General features: G+C 37.5%; 1 protein-coding gene across 3 annotated transcripts; it reads left to right on the top strand.

Moving 5' to 3' along the window:
- On the top strand, positions 12,398 to 17,705 carry LOC107609283 (cyanate hydratase). 3 transcript variants are annotated; one of them, XR_002351315.1, is made up of 5 exons: positions 12,398 to 12,576; positions 12,666 to 12,939; positions 13,684 to 13,755; positions 14,599 to 14,791; positions 15,173 to 15,260. XR_002351315.1 is itself a non-coding variant. In XM_021107576.1 (5 exons), the coding sequence occupies exons 2-5, from the start codon at positions 12,668 to 12,670 to the stop codon at positions 17,533 to 17,535; spliced, it is 477 nt and encodes a 158-aa protein (XP_020963235.1). In that variant the 5' UTR covers positions 12,399 to 12,576; positions 12,666 to 12,667; the 3' UTR covers positions 17,536 to 17,705. The 3 variants fall into 3 exon arrangements, 2 of the variants coding, with proteins under 2 accessions (XP_020963235.1, XP_016166654.1); XM_021107576.1 differs by lacking the exon at positions 14,599 to 14,791 and adding an exon at positions 17,512 to 17,705 and having other exon boundaries at positions 12,399 to 12,576; positions 15,173 to 15,281; XM_016311168.2 differs by lacking the exon at positions 14,599 to 14,791 and adding an exon at positions 15,751 to 16,171 and having other exon boundaries at positions 12,399 to 12,576; positions 15,173 to 15,281.

Genomic DNA, 19,321 nt, shown 5'->3' with positions numbered 1-19,321 from the left:
AACTCTCAAGTGTCTAAGGTCAATCACTCTACTCTTCCCTAATCATGCTTTCTAAACTTTGTTCTTCATCTAACCAATCAACAAATATTTAGCATACCAATGCAAACATCATGAGGTCTTTTCAGGGTTGTAATGGGGCTAAGGTAAAGGTAAGGATATATGTATGGTCAAGTGAGCTATAATATGAATCTTTGACTAACCTAAGCTCTCACCTAATATACATATACTCTATATACTTTTAAATTCATGCCTAACTACCCATAATTCCCACTTTTGTATGATTCCCATACTCATGTACCAAAATTTTGATATTTCTTTACTTTTATCACATGAGCATTGATCATTTATTAACTTAGCATTGGGGTAATTTTGTCCCCTTATTTATTTATTGAAAAAAAATTTTTGAATCATATAAGCAAACATAACTTATCAATGCACATGGATTTTCCATTATTTTTCTATTTTGGTTTTTTTTTTCATGAGTAGGTTTCCCAAATTCCCAATATTCAAATAAATTAGAAACATGATACATTCCCTTATTAACCCATGTTCCCACAGTTTCCCCACACTTAGTTGATGCACAATTTCTATCTTAAGCTAACCAAAGATTCACTTGGGATTTTTAATTTGTTTTCTGCTTAAGGCTAGTAATGTGGTTATAGAACAAGAGGGGATTAAGCTCAAGGGGCTAACAAAGGTGATGTAAAAGGTAGGCTTATTTGGGATAAGTGAGTTAATAACAAATAATGGCTTCAATCATATGCAAGCATGTAAATACACTAAATATTGGACATATAGAATGGAACAAAGCAAAGATTGCAATCATAGTAAAGAAAACACACAAGAATAAAAATTTATGGTTAAATAATGTAACCATGTAAATAAGCTCAAAATCTCACAGGTTGTGTGTTTTTTAGCTCAAAAACCATGTTCCAAATATAACTTCAAACAAGTTTTAACAGAAATTTTTTTTTAAATTTAAATTAGTGAAGTACTATAAAAATTTCTTGAAAAAGAAAATATTACTTCAACCAAGTAGTAACTAAATGCACAAAATCAAATAAACATGCAATCAAATATGTAAATGCAACAATGAATTAACAAAGAAAATAAGACAATGGTGTTGAAAGGAGGAAAATAGCTAACCCATGGAGATCGGTATCGACCTCCCCACACTTAAAGATTGCACCGTCCTCGGTGCATGCTGAGATGTGCGGTGAACGGGCTGCTACAACTGATGCTTTTCTCCAAAGATTGTGCAGATGAACTTGTCTTATCTCCCCATGTAAACGTCTTCCAGTTCCCTTCCGGGTGGCCATCCTGAAAGAAAAAGGGAAGAAAGGTAACCCAATAATAAAGATAAGAAAATAAATAAAGTATGGGTGGGTTAATGCCAAATGATAAGGGTCTCATTTACATGGAAGCTTCAACATGTACGTGAGAAAACAATAGAAGCCATGGCATACCAGTGGTGCAAGATTTGAAACATAGGGGAGGAGAGTGTGGGTAATGAAAGACAGTATAAGCTCATGTCAATGCAAAAAGGAATACAAATATCATAAAGGAATAGCATTGATTTAAATAATATTACCCAACAGTGTAAACAAGTCACTAAGCACCAAATAATACCGAAAAAGTTGCAACAGTTAAATAAGAAAATCAACACCAAAGGAAAAATAATAAATGTAGAAAAGAAAAGAAAAAATATGCACTAAATTAAAATGCAATGAATGAAATATGCAAATAAATTAAGTAAAATAAAATGAAAGATAAGAAGAATGAGAAGGGAAAGAAGTGAGTAAGAAAGGAGGGAGGGAAAAATTAGGATTGGGGAAGAAAAGATAAGATATTTGGCAAATTAGGATAAGCTGTGCGGCGCAGGCGACGCGGTCGCATGGGGCACGCGGTCGCGCGGCTTGCGCTTAAACTGATTGACACGGTCGCGTCGGTCACGCGGTCGCGTGACCCATTTTATGCTACTGGTGCAAGGACAGCCTCGCTCTCTCATAACTCTCTGTTCAAAAATCATTAATTGCCAAATATTGGGTGACGCGATCGCGTGGGGCACGCGATCGCGTGAATGGGCACTTAGTAGGATGTGACGCGGCCGCGTAGGCACGCAGTCACGTGAGATGGACTGCGCGTCCAGCGCCAGTCCAGCACCACTCTAGCACAACTTTCGGCTGTGCACCATTATTACGTCGAAATCCTGGTCACGTGGTTGCGTGGGAGGCCAGTATTCCCACTCGACGCGGACGCATCGGCGACGCGGTCGCGTGGGACGATTTGTGCCACGGGCACGCCTCCAGCAACGCTCCAGCATGACTCTCTGTTCGTTTTTATTTTCTCCCCTCTCCTTGCGACGCGAACGCGTCGCTGATGTGGTCGCGTCGCGTGGTATTTTTTTTTATATGTGGAATGCGGAATGCAATATGCAGAATGCAGTGCTTAATGTGAATGCTATGCATGATTCCAGGTTCAATAAAATAAAATAAAATTCAAAAACAAACAAAACTAAATAAAATTAAAATTACAAAAGGAACGATCATACCATGGTGGGTTGTCTCCCACCTAGCACTTTTAGTTAAAGTCCTTAAGTTGGACATTGGAAGGGCTTCCTGTTATGGTGGCTTGTGTTTAAATTCATCCAGAAATCTCCACCAATACTTGGAATGCCAATAGCCTCCGGGGTCCCAAACTAGGCATGTAAAGTTTCTGAGCAGCTTCAAACAGATTTTCAGGCTCCCGGGGTGACAAATGTCAGAATAGATTTCAGGATCCCAAGCCTTGTTTTTAAATCCGCCTCCGTCTTGATCTCCATGTTTCCATCCGGGCGGTTTAAAAAGTAAATTCTCACTATGGTAACTTGGTGCACGAAATTGTGATGTCCAGGCTCAAACTATTCCTGGCACGTGAGCAACTTGGTACGCATAATCGTGATTACACATTCATAATTTGTCACAACTTCGATACAACTGACCAGCAAGTGCACTGGGTCGTCCAAGTAATACCTTACGTGAGTGAGGGTCGAATCCCACGATATTTTTTTTCTGCAAGCTTTGTTCTTTGCTTCTTTTTCTTGCTTCAAGAATCATATTTATGATTTTTCAGATTATCAAATAACATGTCTCCTAGTCATCATTCTTTCAAGAGCCAACATATTTAACATTCTTAAACAACAACTTCAAAAGACATATGCACTGTTCAAGCATACATTCAGAAAATAAGAAGCATTGTCACCACATCAATATAATTAAGCTAAGTTCAAGGATAAATTCGAAACTCATGTACTTCTTGTTCTTTTGAATTAAAACATTTTTCATTTAAGAGAGGTGATGGATTCATAGGACATTTATAACTTTAAGACAAAGTTACTAACTACTAATGATCATGTAATGAAGACACAAACATAGATAAGCACATAAACATAGAAAACGAAAAACAGAAGAAAGAAGAACAAGGAATGAATCCACCTTAGTGATGGTGGCGTTTCCTTCTTGAGGAACCAATGATGTCCCTGAACTCTTCTATGTCTCTTCCTTGTCTTTGTTGCTCCTCCTTCATTACTTTTAGATCTTCTCTGATTTCATGAAGGATGATGGAGTGCTATTGATGTTCCACCCTTAGTTGCTTCCAATAATTGTGTGGAAGAAAATGTATCCCCTGAGGTATCTCAGGGATCTCTTGATTTGCAGTCAAATGTTCTACCACTGAGCTATAGACCCTTGATGGAAGCTTTTGTCTTCCCTTTCCTCTTTCTAGAGGTTTCTCTGGCCTTAGGTGCCATCAATGGTTTTGGAAAAAACAAAAAAAGCTATGCTTTTACCACACCAAACTTAGAATGTTGCTCGCCCTCGAGCAAAAGAAGAAAGAATAGAAGAATAAGAAGAAGATATGGAGGAGATGGATGGGAGTGTGTATTCGGCCATATGGGTGGATTGGGTGGGAGAGAGATGTTGGTAAGTGAGTGTAAGGATGTGAGTGGTCGAGGGTTAATAGGGAAGAGTGTTTGTTGGGAATAGAGGATGATTGAGAAGAGGGAAGAGAGTGAGTGGAGGTATGTGGGGATCCTGTGGGTCCACAGATCCTGAGATGATCCTGTGGGGTCCACAGATCTTGAGGTGTCAAGGCATTTACATCACTGCACCAATTTAGGCATGTAAAATGCCCTTGCACACAACTCTGGGCGTTCAGCGCCAGGTTGGTGCCCATTTTGGGCGTTCAACGCCCCTTTGCTGCCATTTCTGGCGTTGAACGCCAGAACCATGCTTGTTCTGGGCGTTCAGCGCCAGAAACATGCTCTGTTCTGGCGTTTGAACGCCAGGCAGATGCTCCTCCAGGGTGTGATTTTTCTTCTGCTGTTTTTGATTCCGTTTTTGATTTTTTTGTTTATTTTGTGACTCCACATGATCATGAACCTATAAAGACATATAACTAAGAAAACTATAGTTAGATAAATAAAAATTGGGTTGCCTCCCAACAAGCGCTTCTTTAATGTCAATAGCTTGACAGTGAGCTCTCATGGAGCCTCACAGATGTGCAGAGCTTTGTTGAGACTCTCCAACACCAAACTTAGAGTTTGGATATGGGAGTTCAACACCAAACTTAGAGTTTGGTTGTGGCCTCCCAACACCAAACTTAGAGTTTGACTGTGGGGGGCTCTGGTTGACTCTGCTTTGAGAGAAGCTTTTTCTGCTTCCTCTCCATGGTTGCAGAGAGAGATTCTTGAGTTTTAAACACAAGGGAGTCCTCATTCCATTGAAGGACTATTTCACCTCTGTCAACATCAACCACAGCTCTTGCTGTGGCCAGGAAAGGTCTTCCTAGGATGATGGATTCATCCTCTTCCTTTCCAGTATACAGGACTATGAAATCAGCAGGGATGTAAAGGCCGATTTTCTAATTTTTTTGGTATTTTTCGAAAATTAATTGAAAAAGGAAAATAAGGATTCCAAAATTTTTAATATGAATTTCAGGAATCTTGCATTCTTAGTCTAAGGCTTCAGTCCAGGAATTAGACATGGCTCACTAGCCAGCCAAGCCTTCAATGAAAGCTCCGGTCCAAAACACTAGACATGGCCAATGGCCAGCCAAGCTTCAGCATGTAATTCAGATATGACATGCCTGACATACTCATTCCCAAAGGAATAGACATGGCTTTACAGCCAGCCAAGCTTCAACATGCTTCATGAAACACTAGAATTCATTCTTAAAAATTTTGAATAAAAATTTTTGAAAACATTTTTTTTTATTTTTTTTTTATTTTTTCGAAAACAGATGAGAAAATTTTGAAATATTTTTGAAAAATTTTTGAAAATAAAATAAAAAGAAAATTACCTAATCTGAGCAATAGGATGAACCGTCAGTTGTTCAAACTCAAACAATCCCCGACAACGGCGCCAAAAACTTGGTGCACGAAATTGTGATGTCCAGGCTCAAACTATTCCTGGCACGTGAGCAACTTGGTACGTATAATCGTGATTACACATTCATAATTTGTCACAACTTCGATACAACTGACCAGCAAGTGCACTGGGTCGTCCAAGTAATACCTTACGTGAGTGAGGGTCGAATCCCACGGAGATTGTTGGTATGAAGCAAGCTATGGTCACCTTGCAAATCTCAGTCAGGTGGATATAAAATAATCATGGAGTTTTCGAATAATAAATAATAGAATAGGGATAGAGATACTTATGTAAATCATTGGTAGAAGTTTCAGATAAGCGAATAGAGATGCTTTTCGTTCCTCTGAACCTCTGCTTTCCTGCTATCTTCATCCAATCAGTCTCACTTCTTTACATGGCTGGCTTTATGTGATACATCACCACTGTCAATGGCTACTTTCGGTCATCTCTCGGGAAAATGATCCAATGCCGTTGCACGTGCAGAGGCCATTTGTGGAGTTGAACGCCAGTTTCTGTGCCAGTTTGGGCGTTCAACTCTGGTTTTGGATCCTTTTCTGGCGCTGGACGCCAGATTTGGGCAGAAGGCTGGCGTTGAACGCCAGTTTACATCGTCTAATCTTGGCCAAAGTATGGAATATTATATATTTCTGGAAATCCCTGGATGTCTACTTTCCAACGCAATTGGAAGCGCACCATTTTGAGTTCTGTAGCTCCAGAAAATCCACTTTGAGTGCAGGGAGGTCAGAATCCAATAACATCAGCAGTCCTTCTTCAACCTCTGAATCTGATTTCTGCTCAAGTCCCTCAATTTCAGCCAGAAAATACCTGAAATCACAGAAAAATACACAAACTCATAGTAAAGTTCAGAAATGTGAATTTAACATAAAAACTAATGAAAACATCCCTAAAAGTAACTAGATCCTACTAAAAACATACTAAAAACAATGCCAAAAAGCATATAAATTATCCGCTCATCAGTAACCAAACGTTTTCCGAGATCCATTCGATTGATTTTGATGCCAATCGGTGCACTTTGAGTTGAAGCGTGGAACCTTATTGAACCTTGTGCACCAGCTCTGAGCACGAGCCATTTTCCTCTTATTCTTAAAGCCGCAGAGAGCTCTAAGCTGGCCATCTGTTTCAAGTAAACCATATTCAAGTGAATAAGTAAAGTTAAAAGTTAAGGATTGTACCCACTTGAAGCTTGTATTAGGTGGTAATGGCCTTGGGGAAGGTGTTTCTGGTGGTTCTATAAGTTCTGCTCCCTTGTGCTCTTCTGTGAATTCCTCCACTTCTTTGCAAGGATCTTCAAATGCATCATCACCCTGGTCAAAGTCTTCTATGTCTTCCTCATCACTTGAGTCATAGATTGGGGGTTGAGAAAAATCTACCTCTGCATCATCCTCATATTCATTTGGGGAAGATTCGTCGATCTCAGAGAACTCACTTGCAGATGCAAGTTCATTACTAAGAGAGCTTGACTTGTGACTATCATCATCAAGGGAATTTGCTTCCTGGATTATTCCGTCTGATTCTTCATAAACGACTTGCCTTGGGGATTGTGTGCTATCCTCCGTAGCATTAACTATAATGTCCTTGACGGATTTCTCCTCAGCTCTGGATTCCCATGGAGGTTCTGCATCTCCTAGATCTTCAACTAACTCTTCTTGTACAATGACAGCTTCTTCTACTTGTTCGAGTACGAATTCATGCTCTGTCTTGTCCACTGGAGTTTCTAGTATCTCCTTCATGCTACGCTCTTCATTAGATTGTCCACATGGGGCTGTGGTTGGTCCTTGAATGTTCGCGCGTCTAGAAACTAATTGAATTACTGCTTGCTCCAGTTGTCGAATGGTTGCTTGAATCTTATTTACTGTTTCCTTGAGGCGAACCTCTGATTCTCGGGGTGATGGATTTGGACATGATACATAGGAAAGTGGTGGTGCTTGGGAGTGACTGGATTGGAACTGGGGTAAATAGGGATCATGTGGTGGCGAATGGTGAAGAGAAGCTTGTGAGTGTGGTGGTTCGGGGTTATGTTGAGAGGATGGTCTATAGGCACGGGGTGGGGCTTGTTGGTAGTAACAAGGTTGTCCACCATATCTATCAGCTGGATATGCATTGTAGAATGGCCTTTGTCCATGATATCTTGGAGGGTGTTGTTGCCTAAAGGGGTGATTAGATCCTCTTGGTTCCATCCATCCTTGATTGGTTTGACCTTGATGCATATTCCTGATGTAACTTCTATTTCCTTCAACAAAGTTAGAACCAAACTCAAAGCGAGAGAGGTGAGAGTTCATAGTAGCAAATAAAATTAAAAAGGAAAAACAGAAATAAATAAACAAGCAAAAGAAAAATATTTACAATAACCAATAATAAGGCACACGTTAGCAGTTCCCCAGCAACGGTTCCATTTTGAAGAACTAAAGATTGATGGTTTAGAGGTTATAGAAAACTCTCGTTGCGAGTATAGTTACTAAACCAAGTAATCAACCTTTCTTACAAACGTTTTGGTTGTCACAAGTAACAAACCCCTAAATAAATTGTTAACCGAAGTATTCAAACATCGGGTCGTCTTCTCAAGGAACTGCAGGGAAGTATGTTCTTATTACTGGTTATGAAGATTGTAAATCGGGGTTTTGAAGATGAGGAACAAGTAATTTGAATTGCAATTAAAAGTAAGTAAATGACTGTAAAATAAATAAATAACTGTAAAAATACACTTTTGGCAAGGTATGAGAAATTAGAAGTCCAACCTTAGTTATCCTTATCAATAACAATGAAAGTTGAATCTTAATTCCACTTTGTTAACCTTTAGTCAAATAAAGGAAGGTCAGGGGATTAATTGGTTGATCTTTGAATCCTAATTATTTCCTAAGAAAAGATTGGGATTATGGAAGTTCAATTCAATTAACAAAGATAACAATTATCAATTATGCTGTTGAATTGGATAACTCCTGAGTTACTGATTTCTTAACCAAGACCAAAAGGAGAAAAATAAATCTACTTGGAATAAAAATGTCTTCAGAGTAAAAGTAACAATAGCATGAATAAGAGAAATTAATATTAAACTGAAATACCTCAAATAACATTAATTCAAATGATCTGTAACCTGAAAGGATTCATAAAGTAGCTTGCAAAAGTAAATAAAAGGAATATTGAACCAGATCAAAAGAGATAATCCTGAAAGTGAATGAAAAATCCTAAATCTAAATCCTAATCCTAAAGAGAGAGAGAATCTCTCTCTAAACTAAATCTAATTCATGAAAAGTAAAAATTGGCGAGCTCCCTCTGAATGGATGCATTCCTTCACTTTATAGCCTCTAATCTGTGTTTTTCGAGCCAAAAAATGGGTCAAAAATAGCTCAGAAATAGCCCCTTGCGTATTCTGGTACGTTCAGATCGCGGACAAGTGACGCGGAGGCGTCGTCCACGCGGCCGCGCGGATTGAAGTTCGCAGATGCGACGCATCCGCGTGGATCATACGTTCGTGTCGCCTAGCATCAGAGAAACTATGGCATATTATATATCAAATCGAAGCCCCGGACGTTAGCTTTCCAATGCAACTGAAACCGCGTCATTTGGACCTCTATAGCTAAAGTTATAACCGTTTGAGTGCGAAGAGGTCAGGCTGGACAGCTCAGCAATTTCTCCAACTTATTGTATTCCTTCCACTTTTGCATGCTTCCTTTCCATCCTCTGAACCATTCCTGCCCTGTAATCTCTGAAAACACTTAACACACATATCAAGGCATCTAATGGTAATAGGAGAGGATTAATAATAAGTAAATATAAGATCAAAGAAGCATGTTTTCAATCATAGCACAAAATCAGGAAGGAAATATAAAATCATGCAAATATTATGAATAAGTGGGTAAAGAGTTGATAAAATCCACTCAATTGAGCAGAAGATAAACCATAAAATAGTGATTTATCACTCCACGAGGACCTAGGAGACTATAAAGAAAACAAATGGTGCTTTATGAGTGACATGCAAAGGTAATAATCTTTATTCATTCATTATCTTTATTTTCTTCCATGGTAAATAGTGTAAATGAACTTGTTGATTTCTTGTATGATTTCTTGTTGGTAATAATCTGAATGGATTCTGGATTATAAATAGTGTAAATTAACTTGTTGGTGGACTTGTATGATTTCTTGTTGGTAATAATTTGAATGGATTCTGGATTATAAATAGTGTAAATGAACTTGTTGATTTCTTGTTGGTAATAATCTGAATGGATTCTGGATTGAGAATACTGCAAAATGAACTTGTTGATTTCTTGTTGATTTCTTGTTTGTAAATAATCTGAATGGATTCTGTATGGTAAATAGTTCAAATGAACTTGTTGATTGGTCTGAATAGGACTTGTCTTCTACTAAGAATTTCTCGTATGGGACTGTCAGTATTAGGTGGGAGTAGTGTAATATAGGGACCAAAACAGGGAACGACGTAAAAGTGGGAGACTATTATGTATTCATTAAAGAAATGTTAGGGACTATTATGGGTTCATTAATTGTATCTGAGGGACTATTATGTATCACAATAAAAGTGAAATAAGGTGTTGTCTTCGCATGTAGGGCCTTATCACTGCTGTCCAGGAGGTCATGCCACATGTCTACCATAGGTTCTGCGTGTGGCACCTATGGAGAAACTTTAACAAGTAGTGGAAAGATCTAGAGTTAAGGGCTTACTCTGGGAATGCGCAAGGTCAACCTAATATCAAGACTTCTCAGATAACATGAACAAGATTAAGAAAATTAATGAAGATGCATGGAATTACCTGAACAAGTGGCCTAGGGAGTCATGGACGAAGTCAGCATTTAGTCATAGCCCAAAGCTTGATAACATATGCAATAATGCATACGAGGTCTTCAATGCAAGAATTAAAGAAGCAAGGGCCAAGCCAATAATCACTCTACTTGAGGAGGTCAGAATGTTCGTGATGAGAACGATAGCTAATAACCACATAATGCATGCTTGTGCGGCTCTTGCAAGGGTGAACAGAAAACCTGAAGATTTCTGTCATAAATGGCTCACCATGGACGCATACAGAGACACGTATGCCCATTACATAAATCTCTTACCTGGATAACATCTTTGGGAGAAATCTGAGTCCAACAGACCACAAGCACCAAAGGCTAAGAAAAAGACTGGACCACTCACAAAGAAAAGAAGAAAGGATGCAAATGAGGGCAGTGGAGGAAGCAAAAAAAATGAAGTCTACTGGAGTCTTAAAGAGACAACTGAAGCCCTTTACTTGAAGATATTGCCTACAGAAGGGGCACACAAAGAGGGGTTGCCCAAAAAAGAGAGCAGCTGATGTTGCTGCTGCAGCTACTGCTGCTGCTGCTAAGACTAAATCCAATCCCCAAGAAAATGCAGCATCAGGATCAACTGTTGATCCAAATACTGTCACACCGCCAAGTCAACCTCCTCCAGATCCTGCACCCCAGCCTGTTGATGTGCAAGAAGTTGAGATCGATATTTCTCAACCCAACTTCTCAGTTGCACAAGAGTCTCAAGAGGTAAATCATTTACTCTATCAAACTACATTTCAAATTTTTGTGCACAATCAGTCTCATCTTGGATATTATTTTATTGGAATAGGCACCACCTCAAAGGCCATCCAAGTTGCAGACCAGGAGGAAGTCCTCATCACCATCAGGACTGGTCACCATGGATCCACTGCAAGGAGCAAGCTCAGCCACATCTTTCAGACTGGCCAACTTCTTGAAATTTGTCCCAACACCCGGCTTCAAGCTCCCGAAAAAGAAGAAATGAATGTAGTTGAATTAGGAATCTTTTTGTGAATCATACTCTTGTTTTTTGGCTTCAGTATATGACAGTAGACTAATTGTTATATTTGAAAACATTGTAAGGTTAATGGCACTATCTGTCTTTGTTATTGGTGTATTTTGGATCAAGAACTAGCTTTTAATTAAGTTGGGGAGGTGTCACTGATATGGCAGCTGTTTTGCTTGTTAATACTCATGCTGGAAACTCATTGTTAAGTTAGCATCTTATTATTATAATGACAAATTGTTCTACCTTTAATTATGCTACTAACAGGTTCTTCTTTACAATATTTTTTCCATCATTTTGTTAGATGACAAAAATAGAGTTCTTGGTTTATATTTAGAGCAAGACTACCAACTTCAAACAATTCACAATGACACTTTTTCTTTTGTCTACTTTACAATAACCCTAATCACATTAAAACATAATCATCCTCAAACCTTAAATAACAACATGAAAACAGCAACAAATATTATAAACAGAGCCAACAATAATATGTACAATTTGTGGGTCCTAACTTCAACTTCTAACTTTCCAATTCTCCAGGCCAAATTGACCCTCAGTTCATCAACATTCTCGGTAGCAGTCACCCTTTTATCGATGTCTTCTTCTCCAATGTCAGCCCAAACAAACAAACCACACCACCTTTTTCCACTGACATTGTAGTTAGGACACCCAAAGAATGGCTTGTTAAGGTTAGCCTCTGTTGTGGACCACCGGAGAACAGGGCGGCATCCCCACCCACACCACTCTGGAACACTCGATGCTCTATTGGTTCCTCTGGAGATCCTTCTGCTTGACCGCATGGAATTGTGGCTCCCACTTGCACTCATGATCCTAAACCCAGAAAGTTGCACAGCGAGAAAGAAGACGAAGAACTAGGAAAAGTGGATAAAAGAAGAAGAAGAAGAAGTTAGGACAGAAATCTTGGTTATAAAAGGGGACAAGGACTAAATTGGAGCTAATCAAATTTATTGCCATGTTGCTGGGTCCAGCGTGGCAAGAAATGGCCACGTTACTGACGGCGTTAGTGCTTCGGTGACGAAAATTAGGAGAAGGACTAATGTGGTGCATTTTTTCAAATCTAAAAGACTAATTTAGTACAATTGAGATCTCAATGACTAAATAAGTGCAACTCGTCAATCTCAGGACCAAAGTGGACTTAACTCCAATTTACATACAAATATTTTAGAACCATTTAATGACCGGTCGGTTTTTGAAACTTTTAGAATAAGACGGTTGGTGGAGTTGGACTCTGGAGCACCCGCACCGCTGCTCCGCACGTCAACTCGTCCGCTGCTGCGCTGCATTCGTGACTCTTCTTTTTCTTCTTACGGACCACCGCCATCCGACACTGTCTGACAGCCCTAGGTAGACCATCAATTTCATAGTCTACCACAATCTGACCACTGCTCAACACACTATTTCTTATTGAACCATTATTTGTTAATCAACTTTAGGTATGGAGGATAATAGCAAAGCGAGCGTAGTGAAAAAGCTCCAAGCTGTGAAGCAGAAGAACGGCAAGTCGTACAGTCAGTTAGCGGAGGAAACCGGACTGACCAACGTCTATGTTGCCCAGCTCCTCAAAAGACAAGCTCAGCTCAAACCCCAAACTGCCCCTAAGCTCCGGGCAGCCCTCCCTGACCTGACCGATGATCTTTTGGAAGAGATGATGAGGCCCCCCTTGAGGTCTTATGACCCTCACCTCATCCAAGAACCCACTGTATATAGGTTCTTCTTCTTGCTCCTCACATTTGAGTGCTGTAAATTCTAATTTTAATCATTTTGGTGCATGTGGATATTCTGTAGTTGAATTTTAACTCGAACATGAGGCTGTGATTATGGTATAATTATCCTCTCAAAGTTTAAGCTTTTTCAATTTCACTCTAGACATTTCAGGCTTGGTTTAAGTTCAAAAAATGAATTAATTATGAAACATGGTGTAGAATTGAAACCATTTATCAGTGTCTGAGGATTTATACTTGTATTTTTGTTTTTTAGCCAACATATTCTCTGCATACATTTTAGTTGCTAATAATGTGTCGATAGTCAAAAACCCTTTTAGACTGAGAATGGATAAGGATTAATGCTATTGTCTTCGTTCTCTTTTATTTGTCAGAACGAAATTTGGTAATTCTTGGACCAGTGTACCCGAATATAAATTCAGATAAATTAATTCAAGAATGTACCAGATTAGTGACTGATAAAAGGGGAATGGAGGCAGTGGCATTCAATTATATATGAGCTAATATAAGGTTTGTAAAGATATAGTACCTGCTTCAGCTTTTGAAAATGCTTCTGTTCAGTCAAGGAATGTGACATACTTCATTCCAAAGTGGTTTACATGTACTTTGTGGACCTGTGTTACTCGCTTTTTTGGATTCTAATATTAGGAATGTATTATGCATGATGCATCATATGACTTGCAGTTTTTGGATGCTTAATTTGTCGGGTTACTGATATTCTCTTTCATAGGTTGAATGAAGCTGTTATGCATTTTGGGGAGAGCATTAAAGAAATAATCAATGAAGAGTTTGGTGATGGGATGTAAGTTTTGAATTTTTATTTTTATAAATTTCTCTTGCTTGATCAAATTATATTCTTTTTGTGATGCTTTTTTATATTGATAATGCTATGCCGCAGTGTCATATATGCTACGCCATTCAATTTTACAGCTTATTGTTTAAAAAGAGGATATTAGGTCTAAGGAATTCTCTAAATTATTGTCAAGACTGGTCCTTATTGAAAATTGAAACTAACTCTTGCCGCTGAAATCAATTTTGATTTTCTTATAGTGCAATAGGCTATGTATGTTATATATATTCTTAAGTTACAAATAAAAATGTGCGCTAAATATGTTGAGGCTTATTGAAACATGGTTTCTATGTTAGAGAGAATATTCAACTGATAATACATTATGTATTGATATTCATATGCTTGTGGTTATGCCATTTTCAATCAGGGTTGGGACATTTTTCTATCCTTGTTTTCAATGTGAAGCGTCCAAATTATTAATCATTGTTAACTGATGATTTAAATTAATAATTCAAAGTGCTGATGTAATATACTCTGAAATCAGGATTTTGGAATTTTAGGATTCTTTATATAATACCAATGCAGGATTTTATACTTTTTATGTAGTTGCTAACCAGTCTTTAGGTATCATATTTGATGCTTTTGTCTTCTTTGGAACCACCAGAGGCACCTGTGTTTCTGGAGAAGAAATATCTGAGTGATTATCAATGTCATAAATCTCAATGAATGAATCATTTCCAAAACCTTTTGGATGGTAAAACCAAAAGATCCAGAGATCCTGTATTCTGAAGCCAAGGGGAATATTGTATTGTAAGAAGGTTTAATGAATTGTGTTTATTAATAATGTCTTGTCAGGAGGATTTCAGACAAGACACCAAGAGACATTCTGGTTTTTCTGAAACTGAGTCCTGGTTAACGACTCTGTTATTGAAACCTTGATCTTATGCATGTTACAACCCGATGCTTATGAATGATTTTCGGACGAGGGAGCTAAACCTCACAAGGCTCAACCACACAGATACATTGTCTCTTTCTCCTAGAATATCAGGTTATTGTTTTGTTCTGGATGTCCATTCATATGTTCTTAAACATATCTTCCTGCACCCTTCCTGTGACAAGAAAGGCTATCTTATCGTTATCAAAGTGCAAGTTAAAATTGAAGGAGCAAAGTCGGAAGTCAAGAAATTTGAAGTTCTTTCTTTGGAGATTGAAAGTTTACCACTCGCAGTTTTATGACATACATTATTATCACCTTTCATCCTTCTTTAGTCTATACTATCTCCATTGTCCAATCTATAATGCAACATTTTCACTTAAACATGCTTAAGATCTCAGCCAATAATAAAATTCTTGTGGAAAGCAAACTGAACATTTTATTTTTGAAGATTTCCCTGCCTAACAAATAGTTTTTGTTAATTTTCATTTTCAGCATGTCAGCAATAGATTTCTACTGCTCGGTTGACAAAGTCAAAGGAGTAGATGGGAAAGATCGTGTGGTCGTGACATTTGATGGAAAATATTTGCCATATTCGGAGCAGGTCAGTTGCATCTTATGTCTTTTTTCTCTTGCGAGATTTAGCTGCATGGAACAATGATCCACACAACGGAAAAATATAAATAAATAAAATTAAACAAAAAAAAGTAGGAAAATAATGCTAATACCATGTAAAAGCAGGGATAGCAGAAAATTTCTATAATTCTGCAGCCTCAAGAGTGTCTCACTTTGCTAACTTTACAGTCGAATTGACTTGGCTGTTATGAACATCCTTACTTCCTTAGTAGGTTTTGAAGCCACAAAATAACTGAGCGTTAATTCCTTTTGTGGGCCAGCTACATTGTTCTGATCAAGTTGATTTCTTTGAACTGCATAATCATGTTTATCCTATTAAAGTCTACTCTAGTTCCGGTTGTGTATATTCGTCATGAAGATTTTCTAGTTTTGAACTATGAATATTGTTTTTCTTTGCTTAAGCTATATTTATGTCCAAACTTTTCCATTCTGAGCAGAAATCAGAGCACATGGTTTCAAGACAAACGCCACACAGAAATTAATGAGTGCCGCGATGCGGCAACGATACCAAAATCTTTCCGCACAGACAGATTCTTCTCTGCCTGTGTTTTGTATTACTGCATGATGTTTTTGTTCGCTGTTGTCTTGTTTGTGTGGCTTATATATACTGAAAATTGCTAAAAATACATATTTTGTTCTTAATATATTATGTGTGTTAAAGCCAGAATAAAGGTATGTCCTAAACAATTTTGGGTGTGTCTCTAGCTTGACCCAAAATAAAATAATGTACAAGTTTTTAGACTAGCCAATCTTGGCCGTGTATGGCTTTTGGGATTCATGGCGTTTGTATCTTAATTCTTAAATCTTAAGTCTTTTAACAGTAAATAAGCTTTTATTGAAGCCAAGGAAACTTAAAAATGTTCATCCTTATTCCGTCCAGCATTGTAAAGTATGGCATCTTTTAATAGAAAAAAATGTCTGAAGTTTGGTGTTAAAAACCTAGGTATGTTCATCGGTAATTTGTTAATTACATTTACGAATAGGTTTTCTCAAGTACAAAATTTATGAAAAATAAAAGTAGTAGTTGGAGACGTGTGAAACTGTGAACTACCGAGTGTGTGTTTGGATTGTGGTTTGTCAAACTCCAGTTTGAATAAAATTGATTTTATAGATTTGATTTTGGGTAGAAGTAAGTTTGTGTCAACATGATTTATGTTTGGCAATTTTTTACCAAATTGATTTTGATAAAATAAATATTGTTTGGATAATATTAGTTAAAATCACTGTTAGATAGATAATTACTTAAAAGGACATGACATTATAATATAATGTTTAATTTTTTTTATACTTTTTTCTTATATGTTTTTTATATAGTATATTTTTAATACTCTTAGTACTCTTTTTTAGTACGTTATAATTTTTCTATTAATAAAAAATATAAATAATAAATAATAGAAAAAGAGTTCATATAGTGAGAAATAATAAGAATTTTATAAATAATACAATAACATGTATAAAAGATAAAGTTGGTAAAAAAAAAAAATAAATGTTGAAGATAGTGGCTAAAAGCATGTTAGTGCAACGGAGAAGTTAGAAATTATTACTTTTTGTAAACGTGGTTTTATGAACAAAATCACTTCTGCGTTTGTAGAGAAGAAAATTAGTCAAATAAAAAATTAAAACTTTTAAGAAGCTTTAATGTGCTTTTTTCCTTCAAATGTGGCTACCAAATACACCGTAATTTATGTAAGATATTAACATCAAAATCTATAAAAATTTATGAATAATAAAAATGTGGCTTGTTGGATACAATGTCTAAGCAAGAAAACTCTTGAAGTTATATTTGTTATAAATTATGTGTTTATATATAAAATGAAAAAAAAATAATTGTTTATATCCTGGTTCATTACCTAGTCAAATTCAAAATAAATAAAGCTCAATCTACAGACATTAGTTAGGCAGATATTTACCTGACTTCACAGAGGTCGGTCGTAATGGCATGAGTTCAACCTTATTTATCTAAATAAATAACTAACCCCTACTATCTCTTCTATCTATCTAAAAGGGAGATCCTAACAACCTCCTTACTAAAAGAGAATAACTAATCCATCATCAAAGGTGGAACTACTTAAAAAGTGGTTATTGACTTTACATTTATACTTATAAATATTCTGACATTCTCAGGTATTCTTCGAATTTCAATCTACTAAAAACCTGTCTAAAACCCTTGCTAACTTAAGCATTGGAGTCCTTTGCAGGTACCACCCTCCACCTCCTCATGAAGAACTTGGACAGTGACACCTCGACCCAGCAGACATCGGACGCTACCCTAAAAAAAGTCTGAACCTCATGTTCAGACAAAAAAAAAATCCATCCATTTCAGTTAACACTCGAAACATTGGTGCCGTTGCCGGGGACCTGGTAATCAAGACCGTATGATGGCGAACGATATTCCAAAAGATGGACACACAACTTCTAATTCCGAAGTCCGAGAAGAAGAACAATACAATGCCGAACGAGCATTAATCATACCACCCCGAGCTGATAAAGAAAAAGGTGTTGCTAGAGACACACGTCAGCCGAACCCAGAGAGGCCCAAGAAAAGCTCGGAAGTTCATCGAGCTAAAGGATCTAGGCCAAGAGATTGCACAGAAATCATGGGACTAGTTAACGGCCTTAGAGAAAGACCCTTCTCCCAATCCATATCAAAGAGGCATCCAACCTCTTGTATGAACGCTGACAAAAGTACCTATCAAATAAGAAAACTAACGTTGTACTCATGAAACTTAGGTTCTGTGTGACAAAAACATCTAAACCCTAATTTTTTGTTGATTTTTTAATAAAATTCTCAAACTACTTCCACCCTTTATATTTATCATCAATTCCACACGTATATTTTCTTTCTCAAATTCCAAACCTTCACAATCTTCTATTGCCACCACTTCTTTATCTTCAACCCTTCATTGACGGTGACCTCTAACTCATGCTCTCTCTCTCTCTCTCTCTCTCTAAAAGAACCCCTCATATTCTTCCAACTCAACATCATCATCGTCTTCATCACTGTCATCATCTTAATTATCGTCATCATCACCATTCAAGATGAATTCTCTTAAAGCTTGAGACGCCTTGTTTTGAGCTCCCAAAGCCCCAAGCCTCTCCTTCACCTCGAGAGACACTGCAGGGACCTCTAACCGGGACTTCTTGGGTACAAGCCAGCTCGTTGAGGGCAGGTCAGGCGAAGCTGGGCATAGCCACCCCAAACCCAGGCTCCGTGGTCAATCCCTCCCCTTATTCTTCTTGTTCTTCTTTATCTTGTTGTTTGAGGTGGGTGAGAGTGATCCGATGTGCACAGGTACAAGAGGGATGGTTGGGAGATGTTAATGACAAGGGTTAAAATGCCAGGGGACCCATTGAAATAGGAATTAAGGAGTTTAGAGATGTGATGTTCTAACTTAAAGAAAATGCTATTATTGTAGAGTTATGTTGGAGTTCGAATAAGGTTTGGCGGTAGTGGAGTTTGGGGAGGATTTTGGTACTAGAGATTTTTATCACTGCCGTCGACGATGGCACCTTCTATCTGAGGAGAAGAGTTTGGTGATGAGTTTGAATAGATGGTGGCTGAGTTCGAAGAAAGGTTTACTAGTTTATGGTTGGGTTTGTTTTAAATTATGAGTCAGAAAGAAAAACGAGTGAGGATGGGAAAGATAAAGAGTGGGGTAATTTGAGAATTTTATTAAAAAGTCAACAAAAAATTAGGATTTGATTATTTTTGTCATATAAAACCAAGGTTGCGAGAACCGGACCGATCAAAAAACCGGTGAGGTCACTGGTTCAATAGTTCACTGGTTCGACCGGAGTTCAACCGGGGTTCAACCGGTTTAATTAAATATAAAATAAAATTATTAAAAAACCTAAAAATAATTTTAAATATATAAATTCAATAATTTCTAACTTAATAAAATTTAAAATTTTACATAATAAATTATCCATTACTTAATATTAGAGGTTCACAAACAACTTCAAACATCAAAGTTTATAACTAAACAAAAAATAAAACGTACATAATGA

Source organism: Arachis ipaensis, chromosome B07 (assembly GCF_000816755.2).
Source record: "Arachis ipaensis cultivar K30076 chromosome B07, Araip1.1, whole genome shotgun sequence".
In the NCBI taxonomy this organism is placed as follows: domain Eukaryota; kingdom Viridiplantae; phylum Streptophyta; class Magnoliopsida; order Fabales; family Fabaceae; genus Arachis; species Arachis ipaensis.
Note: the sequence above shows the minus strand (reverse complement) of the source record. Positions and strands in the feature narration are given on the sequence as shown.

Coding starts and splice junctions, on each gene's coding strand:
- LOC107609283 (XM_016311168.2), top strand. CDS start 12,668: ATGGAGGATAATAGCAAAGCGAGCGTAGTGAAAAAGCTCCAAGCTGTG. Junction 12,940..13,683: donor CAAGAACCCACTGTATATAG/GTTCTTCTTCTT, acceptor TCTCTTTCATAG/GTTGAATGAAGCTGTTATGC. Junction 15,282..15,750: donor ATTTGCCATATTCGGAGCAG/GTCAGTTGCATC, acceptor CATTCTGAGCAG/AAATCAGAGCACATGGTTTC.